Source organism: Pelodiscus sinensis, chromosome 10, assembly GCF_049634645.1.
Source record: "Pelodiscus sinensis isolate JC-2024 chromosome 10, ASM4963464v1, whole genome shotgun sequence".
NCBI classification, from domain to species: Eukaryota; Metazoa; Chordata; order Testudines; family Trionychidae; genus Pelodiscus; species Pelodiscus sinensis.
The window spans coordinates 21419292-21431614 of NC_134720.1; the positions used below are offsets into that span (position 1 = coordinate 21419292).

Consider the following 12323-nt stretch of genomic DNA (forward strand, 5'->3'; position numbering starts at 1 on the left):
GACAGAACAAAAGGATCCTTGTATGTTCTTGTAGCTGTATTGGTCCCAGGATATTTGAGAGATAAGGTAGATGAGGTAACATCTTTTATTGAACCAATATCCAACTTCTGTAACCCTCATTTTACAAGAAGTAAGGGAAGTTGAAGAGTGTTCTTCCTTAGACTTCCTGCTGTGTAGACAGCGCCTAAAGCCGAGTTAAGTTATATCAACTTAAGCTATGCAGCTGATGTAGCTGAAGTTGCATAGCTTAATTCAACTTTAGCCCTGCTGTGTAGATATACCCTTAGTCTTTAAGTCACAGGACTCCTCTTCATTTTTACAAATACAGACTAATACTGCTACCCCTGGAGATGTTTTTCTAACGCATGTCTAAATACAAGTTATCCCTTGGTTATCCCGGGTTTTACGATTTTCAACAGTAATATTTCTATTTCACTACAAAACAATAATAATATTGTGGCTAAGTCATTTATAAAAGTAAGAATAGAGAAAACGTCAAAATCAGATTCACACTGCTCCCTACTTGGAAAGCAGTGGAATCCAATTGGGCTGTTTTTGGAATTGCTGAATTAGTTGGAACACTTCAGCTTTGTTACACTCCAGGTAGCAGGGTTAATTCAGGTGAATCTTACCTTTAATGCCACCCAATTCCCAGTAGTACTACTTTTAAAAAAAAATCAAAATGTATCACAAACTTCACCGTCAATAACTCTGTCACAAGTTGTATGTGGTACTAAATAGATTACGATGTTAGTGGACTAGCGAATCCAGCCCTATGTGTTAAATGTATGGAATTAAGAAAGGAAAATGAAGGCTTTAGATAGTGAAATCTTTTAGCCCATCATGTCCCAAATTGTAATAAGATACAGGCAGTCCCCGGGTTACGTACAAGATAGGGACTGTAGGTTTGTTCTTAAGTTGAATCTGTATGTAAGTCGGAACTGGCGTCCAGATTCAGCCGCTGCTGAAACTGACCGCCAGTTCTGACTTACATACAGATTCAACTTAAGAACCCCAAGCTTCCCCAAGTCAGCTGCTGCTGAAACTGATCAGCGCTGATTCCAGGAAGCCTGGGGCAGAGCAACTCTGCCTCGGGCTTCCTGTAGTCAGCGCTGGTCAGTTTCAGCAGCGGCTGACTTGGGGACGCCTGGGGCAGAGCAGCTGGGGTGCTACTGGGTTGCTCCAGTAGCACCGCTCCTCGACGCTACTGGCCCAACCCAGCAGCACCCCAGCTGCTCTGCCCCAGGCGTCCTGATTCAGCCGCTGCTGAAACTGACCAGCAGCGGCTGAATCAGGACCTGGGGCAGAGCAGCTGGGGTGCTGCCGGGTTGGTCCAGTAGTGCCCAGAGCGGCGCTGCAGGACCAATCGGCAGCGCCCCAGCTGCTCTGCTCCAGGGTCCAAAACAGAAGCCTGGTCTGCTGGGGGGGGCACACTAGCCGCGCCCTCCCCCCCCCAAGCAGACCAGAGACACCAGGAGCAGAGCCGCAGCGGCAGCGGGGTGCCGCGCCTCTGAGGCTTTGCTCTGGCAAAGTCTCAGAGGCGCCGGACCCCCCCGCGGCTGCGGCTTCAGTCCCGGTGCCTGTGGTCTGCTGGGGACGGTCCCCAGCAGACCACAGGCACCGGGACTGAAGCGGCAGCAGCGGCGGTTCCCTGCGCTTCTGAGGCTTTGCTCTGGCGGGAACCCGCAGCTACTGCCGCTTCAGTCCGGGTGCCTGTGGTCTGCTGGGGACCGTCCCCAGCAGACCACAGGCACCCGGACTGAAGCGGCAGCAGCTGCGGGTTCCCGTGCTTCTGAGGCTTTGCTCTGGCAAAGCCTCAGAAGCGCGGGAACCCGCCCGGTGCCCCTGGTCTGCTGGAGACGGTCTCCAGCAGAACAGGGGCACCAGAGCAGCTTACGAACGGGGCTTTCTTGCCCCGGAGCTCGCAGGTAGCAATCCGCTACCTCGACCTCCGGGGCGAGAAAGCCCCGTTCGTAAGTGCGGATCCGACATAAGTCGGATCCGCGTAAGTCGGGGACTGCCTGTACTGAAAAAAGGAGGGGAAAAGAAAATTCAAGAAAGCCAGAGTATGTCCCTTTTGAAGTGGCTTCTGTCCTGCAAAGCTGGCTGGGCTTGACTCCCCATTTCAGGCACTGCAACTTGGAATGCTGCTCACTCAAATTTAGCCTGGCTTTTACCCTGCCCCTTCCGCCCTCGCACTCCTATCCCCCATGCTGCTGCCTCTGTATTAGACGCAGCATTGCTGTAACAATATGGATCTTCTGTAGCCATGTTGGAAGGTCTGTGATAGGCCTGAACCAAAGCCTTCCTCTGCAGCCAGACTGAAGAGCAGCAGCTATTTGCTGTAAAGTCAAAGGATAAAGAAACAGATCTCAAGATGGGTAAAGAAAGCTTAAGTAACACCATTCTGTCTGGCAAAAAAAACCGCGTATCAATACTTGAAGTTGTGGAATCTTCATTCTATGATCACTGTCATTACACTTTCCTATTGTTTGACTGTGTGATCTCTGTCTGGCTTATAAGTTGGCAAGGAGTCCTGTGGCACCTTATAGACTAACTGAAGTGTTGGAGCATAAGCTTTCGTGGGCAAAGACCCACGGAAGCTTATGCTCCAACACTTCAGTTGGTCTATAAGGTGCCACAGGACTCCTCGCTGCTTTTGCAGATTCAAACTAACATGGCTACCCCTCTGATACTTGGCTTATAACAGTTTCTGTCTGCTGTACAATTAATTTTCCTAGGTGTAAATCAATTAAGGTGGTGGGGTATGATTGGTTATGTAATTTTGTTATGACTGGTTAGTAAAATTATACTAAAATAATTGGTTACGGTATAGCTAAGCAGGACTTAAGTTTCATTATATAAACTCGGGTCCAAGAAGAAGATCGGAAGTAATAGAAGCAGAAGGAAAGAAGCAAAAGGCTGGAAGAAGACCAAAGGGAGACAAAGAACAACAAGAAGAAGGGGGAAAACCTAGAAGAAGAACTCACCTCTGAGACACAGCCTAAGGTAAGAGCTGCCAGGGCTCTCCTGCACGACCGTGGCATGCAGCAGCTAAGATCCAGAGAGACTGATATTGCCTGACCAACAGAGGAAGTCTGCCTGTACCAGGATTGGTGAGCATAACACTGTGTGCTTAGCATGTGTATTCTGCTTGTTTGGGAATTGTCAATAAATAGAACAGTGGTCCCCAACCTTTTCAGGTTGTCGGGTGCCAGGGGGCGTGGCTGTTCGCCCGCCGGGCGCCAGGGGGCGGGGACACGTGCGCACCCAGGGGCGGGGCCCCCACCCTCAAGCGCCGCGCGCCCGGGGCCGGCGTCCCCCCCCCGCAGAGCGCCACGTGCCCGGGGCCGGCGCTCCCCCCGTAAGCGCCGCGCGCCCGGCGCTCCCCCCCACCGAGTGCTGCGCGCCCGGGGCCGGCGCGCCCCCCCCCGCAAGCACCCGTGCGCCATGTGCCCGGGGCCAGGCCAGCCCCGAGCACCTGGCGGGCGCATTCAAATGCCCCCGCGGGCACCATGGCGCCTGCGGGCACCGTGTTGGGGACCACAGAAATAGAGGATAAGGATATTACTGTGTAAGGCTCTTTCAGTGGCTAAAGATCCTGCAAAACCTGCAGGAAGTTGTGCTTTGAGCCCTACACATTCATAGAATCATAGAGCTGGAAGAGACCTCAGGAGATCATCAAGTCCAGCCTCCTGCCCAAGGTAGGACTAATCCCAACTAAATCAATCCAGCCAGGGCTTTGTCAAGCCGAAACTTAAAAACCTCCACCACCTCCTTAGGTGGCCCATTCCAATGCTTCACCACCCTCTTAGTGAAATAGTTTTTCCTAATATCCAGCCTAGATGTCTCCCACTGTAATTTGAGACCATTGCTCCTTGTTCTGCCATCCGTCACTACTGTGAACGGCCTTTCTCCATCCTCTTTGGAACCTCCCTTCAGGAAATTGAAGGCTGCTATCAAATCCCCCTTCACATGATGTTATCAGAACCTGTGCTTTCTTCTAGCTCTCCAAAGGATGATGAAGGTGATACCACGACACTCCCATATAAGACTGAGGAACATCAATAGACATTATTTTCTATAATGGACAATGTGGGAGCACTATCTGCCAAATTGTTCCTTCATAGTGACCCAATGACATACCAGTGAAAAATTCCAACCCCGACATTCATGAGCAAAACCCACAAAATTATTTTTCATATAACTCCACTGACTTACATGGAGTTACACAGGAGTAGATATAGCTCCTGTTAAGAGTTATAAACCACATGCATCAAGAGATTTAATAAATTAACCTGACTGTAAGATCCGTAGGACAAGGACTGTGTTTTTTACTACATATTCATAGAGCACCTAACATAGTGGGGACTACATCTCTGAGGTTTCCAAGTTCTACTGTAATATACATAATGAATTATATATGAATATATAAAAACTGTGTTGTATTCACCTTGTATTTTTTCATAACTGCATTGCTCTCAAAGTTGGCAGTTTCTTCCATAAATCTGCCAACCAGCAACATAGCCCGACCATGGATTAGCTGACTTTTGGTGTCAGATGGTGCTTTATTCTCAGGAAAACATAAATCAACTCCCTTCTGAAGAACAATGAGAGCCTGATGCACTTCACCCTTAGAGAAAGAGGGAAAACATTCTTCAACATATGCCTTTTATTACTTTTAAAGAAACAAAACATTACTTTTTACTAACCAAGAACAAACAATGTTATGTTCAAAAGCCATAGTTTAGGCACACAGATGTAACACCTTCGAGACAGAAAAGGAAAAGCCTCAATTTCTGGCTGCACAAATGAGATATCAAAAATTCCTTTAACTTACTCTACTGAAACATCCTCCTATTTCTATCTACTAAGCCACTTATAAATACTGGTTTCAGTAACAAGAGATAGAGCATCTAACAATTTTCTCCATTTTGTTCAGGAACTAAGTTTACAAACTTTGTTTTACAACATGCTTGACCTCTTCCTCAATTTCACATGTTCAATTTCCATTTATTGTAATTACATTTCTCAAAACACCTAGCATACAGAGTCAATTTATAACTCTTACTAATTCATTGACATTACATATTTTATTGTATTTTTGTTTAAATTAGACACTTAATTTTACACTTTTATAGGTAAGAATGCATCTTAACTTGAATAATTTCTTTTCTTTTTTGCTTACCTTGGACCACAGCCACTTTGCTCTTTCTATATATAGTTCAGATAACGTGGATTCCCCAGCATTCAGAAGAGCATTGTATGCAGTTTGGTGATGACCAGCTTTTCTTGCAATTCTGGCACTCTGGAGCCAACATTCTCCAACCAGTTCACTGTACTCCTGTCTGTGGTGATATATTTCCAAAACAGAATGATCCATATATAAGTGCTACCATTATAATCTCAAATATATCGTGATGTAATGAAATACAAACAAAATAGACTAAACCACATGTATCTAAAAATAAACTAAATGTAAATGAACATTGTAATCCTTTTGTTCTCTATTATTTATCCCCTTAAGTCCAGAAATACTGATTTTTCCCTGCTGATTTCATTCTCTCTCACTTGGAAAACACTTCTTTTGCCTTGTATTTGAAATTTAACAGTGCTGTTTTTGTTTACAATGTAAATTTCAGTAGATTCTTACCCATAACTCACTAAGATGTGCAAAAATACTACTATAAGAGAAAAGCTAGTATTTGATTGCTATGCAACATGGAAGGACAAGAAAATGATTATAGGTTCACCTTTTATTGAGGCTAAGCAAAGCCCTTCTGAGTGCTAAGATGGGTTCTTTTGCTCTGTAGGAGTTCTGTGTCATTTCTATACGAGCATGCCAGTTCAAAGAATCTTTACCATGGTCACCATCCATTTGCTGAAACAATGGCATAATACTATGTTCCAGTTCACACAGCATATGTAACCTATGGTGAAAGGATATGGAAATGAATATATATATTTTTTTACCATTTTCAGTTACATGTATCTCATGTTTAGTATTTGTCATTTTATTCCCAAAGCTGACTACATGAATAATCCAAAATACTATGTTTCCTTAAAAGAAAATACATCAGGAATATCTAAATTAATGAGCTAGTTGTTGATTTTTCATCACCTCCTCTCTGAATAATAAATAAAAGGAGCTCAGAAGCAATGCAGTTTGATAAGTAAGGGCTCAATCCCTGCATTCCTACTTCAAACAAAACTCTCATTGACTTCCATGGCAAATTCACATGGGTAATGAGTGCAATATTTTAAAAACAATTACAGCTTTTTTTTTTTAAAGAATAATTCTTATGCATATATACCACCACAAGCATAACACTTACAGAAACGGTAAAAGATCTTTGTCACACTGTTGAAAATCCAAAGTTAAGAACTTAAATAGTTCTCATTTCTCATTAACTAGTAGATTAAGTTTGGCGTGTTTATGGCTGACATCAGAACAATGGAGAGATGAAAGGTTGGAAATGTCAAGAGCATTTGGAAATGTAGAATTCTTTTGAACTGCACCTTCCAATATAAACATAAAACCTATTTACTCCATACAACAATTTTTTTAAAAAAATTGAGTTGGTAAGCAAGTTAAAATATATATTTTGTATGATGTCACATGTCTTCATTGCCATGTAGAGATATACGATACTAAAAGATAATATCAAATCTTTTTCTTTATGCATTGCCACTTCCACAGCATTTTAAGTGAAACTTCAATTCAACTACACTACGCTACTTTTAAAGAAAAAAAATCTCTACTTGTGTTGAGTCTAGAAATACAGGAACAAATTCTGCTCTCAGTTATAAATGTGTAAATATAAAAACCTCACTGAAATTAGTGGAGTTAATAAACTGAAGTAAAGTTCAGGTTTCCAGTTGGTATTGTATATATGACTGTTATGAGAAAGGGCCAAAAAAACAAGACCCCACTAGGACAGCACTATTTATCAATGAAAATGAAGAGTTCTTATTTATTACATGAAAGATACATGCATTTTAAAATGAGGTCTTTAGTCCATAAACATAAAAAAAGGGTATAGAAAAGCCAAAAGCAACTACCTGATAATGTGTTCATATCCTCGCTGATAGGACCCTCTTTCAAAGCTGGCTGCTGAGAGGGGTACAATCTGCTCTGCTCGAACAACTTTCAAGGTCTCGTAAAAAGCTGCTGTGTTTTTCTTTTTGGCAGATAACAACAGTTGTCCCAGTCTGATACTCCAAGTACTAGATTTCACATCTAGGGGACAAAGAATTTAACCTTTGGAGAAATGTTTAGAGGAAACTCTTCATCAAACTTTCATCAGAATTGATCCAAACAGATTTCAAAAATGTTATGACAACTTAAAAAGGAGTATAACATTAGTATTTCATTATTTCCAAGAGATTTTAAGTAATTTGTGTAAATATATGCTTTTAGATATCTTGGAGGTGGAATTTTCAGAGAAGCTTAATAGCATTTTGCCTAATAGTCCCTTGAAAATTCTAATTATAAAATTATAAAGGACTAGATAGTTTTACAGATTTTGTAAATGTAACACCAGCTGATACATCACAGATCAAGACATTTGCAACAAATGCCTCCTAGTTAAAGCTGGCAAAATTTGAACATATATAATTGCACAAAAATATTGTCATTTTGACATCTAGTTTACTACCTGCAGCCAAATAATTTTCCAATAAATCCCACTGTGTTAGTTTCCACGCTGCTTCCACTCTATATGTGTTCAATTCAGATGTCCACTCTGGCCTACAAAAAATACACATATTCACAGTATCCAGAACCAAAATAGCCAGTGCGATAGTCATACTCTCTAGACACAAAAGGCATTAGTATATAAACTAACTTTTATCCCTACATTACTTGAAAATCAAGGCATGTCAACTTGCTGTGAATAACATTAAGTAAAAGAAAAAATGTGATCAACATATATTAATTTGAAATTAAAATACCCTAAACTGAATCTGGAAGTAGTATATATACACACTTTACTAGAAACATATTTTCTAAAGAAAAAAGATGAACTTTTTTAAACATTCACTACTGTGCAAGGAAAACTGTATATTGGGAAAAACACACAAGAAAGAACAAGTATGTGGCAATCAACCATAAAAATGACTAACAACGAAGGATTATTTTTCCTGAATAAATTAAAGCATATTTCTATCTCCGCTGAGTATTATACACAAAGGAACTAGGAATATTTCTGGCTGTGTTGAAATCCTGAAGTTAAAGAAATTTTAAATGTTTTCATTTTGTCCATTAAGTCCTGTTTCCACACTGTTAGACACACCTCTAGTATTAGAAGCTTTTATTGCTCAAATAGGGTTTGTATTAAATTATTACCTGTTAGCAAGCACTCCATTCACTTGAGTGATTACTGTAGATAACTGACCAAGACCTAACATGGACTTCACTACACCATGATAATGAATGATCTAGAAATACAGAGAGAATGGATCAATACACACATCTGTGTGTATGCATATGAGTATACATGTACCTGTGTGTGTAAATGTGTGTGTGTGTGTGTGTGTGTGTGTGTGTGTGTGTGTGTGTGTGTGTGTGTGTGTGTGTGTGTATGTATGTGTGTGTATATATATATAGAGAGAGAGAGCGAGCGAGAGAGAATGTTGGTCTGTGAGTCTGTTCAAGGTAAGAGCTAGGACCACCAAATGTGGTATGCAGCTTCCTCTTATCGTAATTTAATGCAAGATCAAAGTTTGGTTGTGCCAGGAAAACTGGAAGTATCTAGAATCTTATTGTTTTCCATACATGCAAAGGGTGAGGCCTAATCAGGGAATAGCATTATTACAGAGTGACCACTGTGGGCCATGAGCTCTGACTCAATTCACCTTCTGCCCTAAGCCCTCCACACATCTCCCAGACCCCTGGCCTGATTACTCTACCCTCACCCCATCCAGAGTCCCCCACCATCTGTCCTGAGTCCTGCACTCCCTTCCCCTTGCCCTGAGACCCGCTGCCCTGAGTCCTGCACTCTCCACTCTCTGCGCTGAGCGCCCCCCACACTCAACCTCCTGCTCTCCTGTATCTGTCACCTTCTGTCCTGACCCCCATCATTTAATAAAGCATGGACATTTTCCTTTTAATTTCCAAAAAGGAAAAAATTACTACAGTTAAGGAGCCGAATAACAGCAGGTACATCTGCTCGTAGCATATAATAAAGAGATGCTATGTTGGTAGATTCTGGGTGCAAATACGTCAATTTTGTTTTTTTCATTATTCTTTTACATTTTTCTAGTATGACATGAAAAGAAAGTTTAAATTATTAAATGATCACATCTAAAAAGAATAGCCAAATTCACACAAAAACATCAAATTTGAACAGAACTCCCTGGAAAAGAATCTCAGCTGATATCAGTAAATTCTAAGGTGTGTTTTAGAACAAAGCAAAGCAGGGTTGAGATTAGGGTTTTTAGTACGTGTCTGAGAACTGCTAGGGAAAGTTGTGAACAATGATGTGACAAACACACTGTCACGGGGTAATAGAACCCTGTGGCCCAGCAACCAAAGGGTTAATGTGAGTATTGCCAGCCAAAGCTGATATTCCCCCAGCTCCTGTGAGGCTTCCTAAGAAAGCTGGGAAGCAGAGGGGCAGAGCAGCTGCCAGTCGAGTAAGCAGGCTAGAGAAGAGAAAACTGACAGCAAGTTGCTGAGACACTGTGAAGAGACAGAACCTTTAGAAGGGATGATCGGACCAACAGGAGGAAAAGCCTACAGAGACCAAAGAGAGTAGGAAGGAACTCAGGGCACAGCAAGCATTAATAAATCCTGTTTATCTTAAGGGCCCTCAGCTGGAACCCATCAAGTGGATGGGCCTTGGTTCCCCTACCAATTTCTGAGGCTATGTCTAGACTCTATGGGGGTATTTTGGGATACCTCTGGTATCCTGGAAAAACTATGCTGCATCCAGGGAACATGTCTGCTCTTCTGCTTTTTTCTGAGAAAGAGCAGACGTGCTCTTTCGGAAGCCATTTTCATCCTCCCACTAGGAAGAAGGGCTCTTCTGAAAGAGGGTTTTTTATGAAATTTGGCCCAGTGTAGATGGGCTGAAGTACGGAAAAGCCTCTTCTGAAAAAAATATCAGAAAAAGGTACACAAATAGTAAAGTGAAATTTGTGTACCTTTTCCCGATAAAGCCCCATAGTATAGACATAGCATGAGAAACTCGAGAAGTGAAGTTTCAGACTCCCCGGAGACCAGGAGCATACGATGCTGTCATGAATAAAGGGTAAATCCCCACATCACATTGGGACTCAGGCAAGAAGACTGCCTTGCCAGATGATGCAAAGTCTGATTGTAACACTCCATTTGACCAAAGGGGTTTCTGTTGCAGACACACCAGAAATATCTCATTTTCACTGTTAAATTAAAGGTGTTTGGAAGCTGGAGAATGACTTGCTCCAGTTTGCCAAGTACTGTTTATAGTCACACATATACTATCATTGCAGCAGTATACATCTTCATATATATATATATATATATATATATATATATATATATATATATATATATATATATTCTAAGCCTCTATGATATTTTTTCACCCTTTTGTTGGGTGATAAAAATGTGTCTTTGAATTTACCTCGTCAGGTTCCAGCTGAATAGCCCTGTCATAACAAGCTGTGGCATCTCTTAGCAAGCCAATGCTTTCATGTTCAAGGATTTGTTCTCTGAGAGATGGCTCTGCTTTCCGAATTGCACTGACTCCAGCTACTCCATCTGGTTCATGCATAGCAGCATACAATTTCTTTTTTCAAACATGGAAAATATTACAATTGAAAATGTAAATCTAACATGGTTATTTTAGTTGTCAAGGCCAACAAGAAGACATTTGTATAATGTAATAAGAATCAAGCATGTCGCTTAATTGTCTCATGAAACTGCTCTGAACGAGAGCTCTTAGTCACAAGCTGTGACTCTAAGACATCATATAACCGAACAATAAAATCATTTGACATCTTAGCAGATTTTGCTGGCCAAACTTCCACATGAACTTCAGTCATTCTTTAATTTTCATATGGTCCAGTGATCACTATCTCATGTTATTAAATGGATACAATAGCAAATGTATTTGAAGTAATTTGTACAAAGGACAAAATAATACTGTATTATGCAGCAAAATTGTATAGTACAGTTTTACAAATGCATATAACTCTTACACACGTAGAAGGAGTGTCTTAGATTATTTTTCAAACTAGGAAATCATTGGGCAATTTCAATCCTAAGAAGTGAAATCTAGTAGGAAGTCAGTTAACATATAAGTTAACTATGCTGCTTGAAAATAATTCTTCCTCTTTGTAATACTTACAGTGTACACTCTCTATTTTAGCATAAATTACTCCACTTTACAAAAATATTTCATAATACTAATATTTTATTTATTGTAAATCATGACTAGCTTTTATTTAGTCTAAAAAGTGTGCCAAGTTTACTGAAGGACAAAATTGCTCTTTTTTTTAAAAAAAGATCCATGTTAGAGATAATTGAGATTTTTATATAACTTTCTTGTTTTCTTCTATTAAAGAGAAACATCCTTCAGCTTATTACATAAGAAGACATGATGAACAAGGAAAACATTCCTAGTTGCTTGAGTACAGATAACTGTCGATTGTAGCTTCAGACATCAATAGCATAATCACATCTGAAATCTTTGAGAAAAGACAAAGAGGTAACCTTAAGCGATGACAACTATACACAAGGACTATCTCTGTTTTCAACTTCATTTTAAATGAAAAAAAAAAATTAAAACCTGCAAAAATCCCAGATGCTCCTGAATATTTTGTTTCTTTTCTGTGATGAATGATTCAAAGTGCATTACAGCCCTTGTGTATGCTTTAGAGCGAAAGGAAGCAGCAGCCAAAGTATCCTGAGGTATGAGGTCTAGAAAACGTGTCACACTTTGATATTCTGCATAATCCTCACTTGATGCTATGGAATAAAACAGTTTAAGACTTTTATTATCCAAGTTTCATTTACAAAGTCATCATTAAAGAATAAAATTCAGTTTATCCATTACCCTAAATTAATCATTTAATTAAGAATTACATTTGTCTATTTATTTTCTTAAAAGCAGGTTAGCTGCAAGTTCTTAAAATTGTCAAGGCAGTATATTATATCAACTTAGCTTTATAGAAGATTTCTAAAAATACATTCAAGATACATTAAGTAACAAATGTTCTAAGATTTCTTTTAAGTATCCATAAATTTTTCAAATACAGTAAAACACCAATTGTCCGGCATTCAGTGGTCCCTCACTCCTGATAGTCTGGCATCAACTGGAACCTAGAAGTACTCTGGC

At 40.5% G+C, this 12323-nt stretch overlaps 1 protein-coding gene across 2 annotated transcripts in view; it reads right to left on the minus strand.

Moving 5' to 3' along the window:
• The window catches only part of ATR (ATR checkpoint kinase), a 94885-nt gene that overhangs the window by 23401 nt on the left and 59161 nt on the right, over positions 1–12323 (minus strand). For both annotated transcript variants that reach the window (XR_012906227.1, XM_075937650.1), the window contains exons 28-35: positions 11775–11953; positions 10608–10772; positions 8348–8439; positions 7659–7750; positions 7063–7240; positions 5754–5930; positions 5189–5348; positions 4454–4633 (exon numbers count right to left, since the gene is read on the minus strand). Coding sequence is in view for 1 of the 2 variants with exons in the window: in XM_075937650.1 (XP_075793765.1) it covers positions 4454–4633; positions 5189–5348; positions 5754–5930; positions 7063–7240; positions 7659–7750; positions 8348–8439; positions 10608–10772; positions 11775–11953 (1223 nt within the window). In the remaining variant the exon portion in view is untranslated. The remainder of the gene's footprint in view (positions 1–4453; positions 4634–5188; positions 5349–5753; positions 5931–7062; positions 7241–7658; positions 7751–8347; positions 8440–10607; positions 10773–11774; positions 11954–12323) is intronic.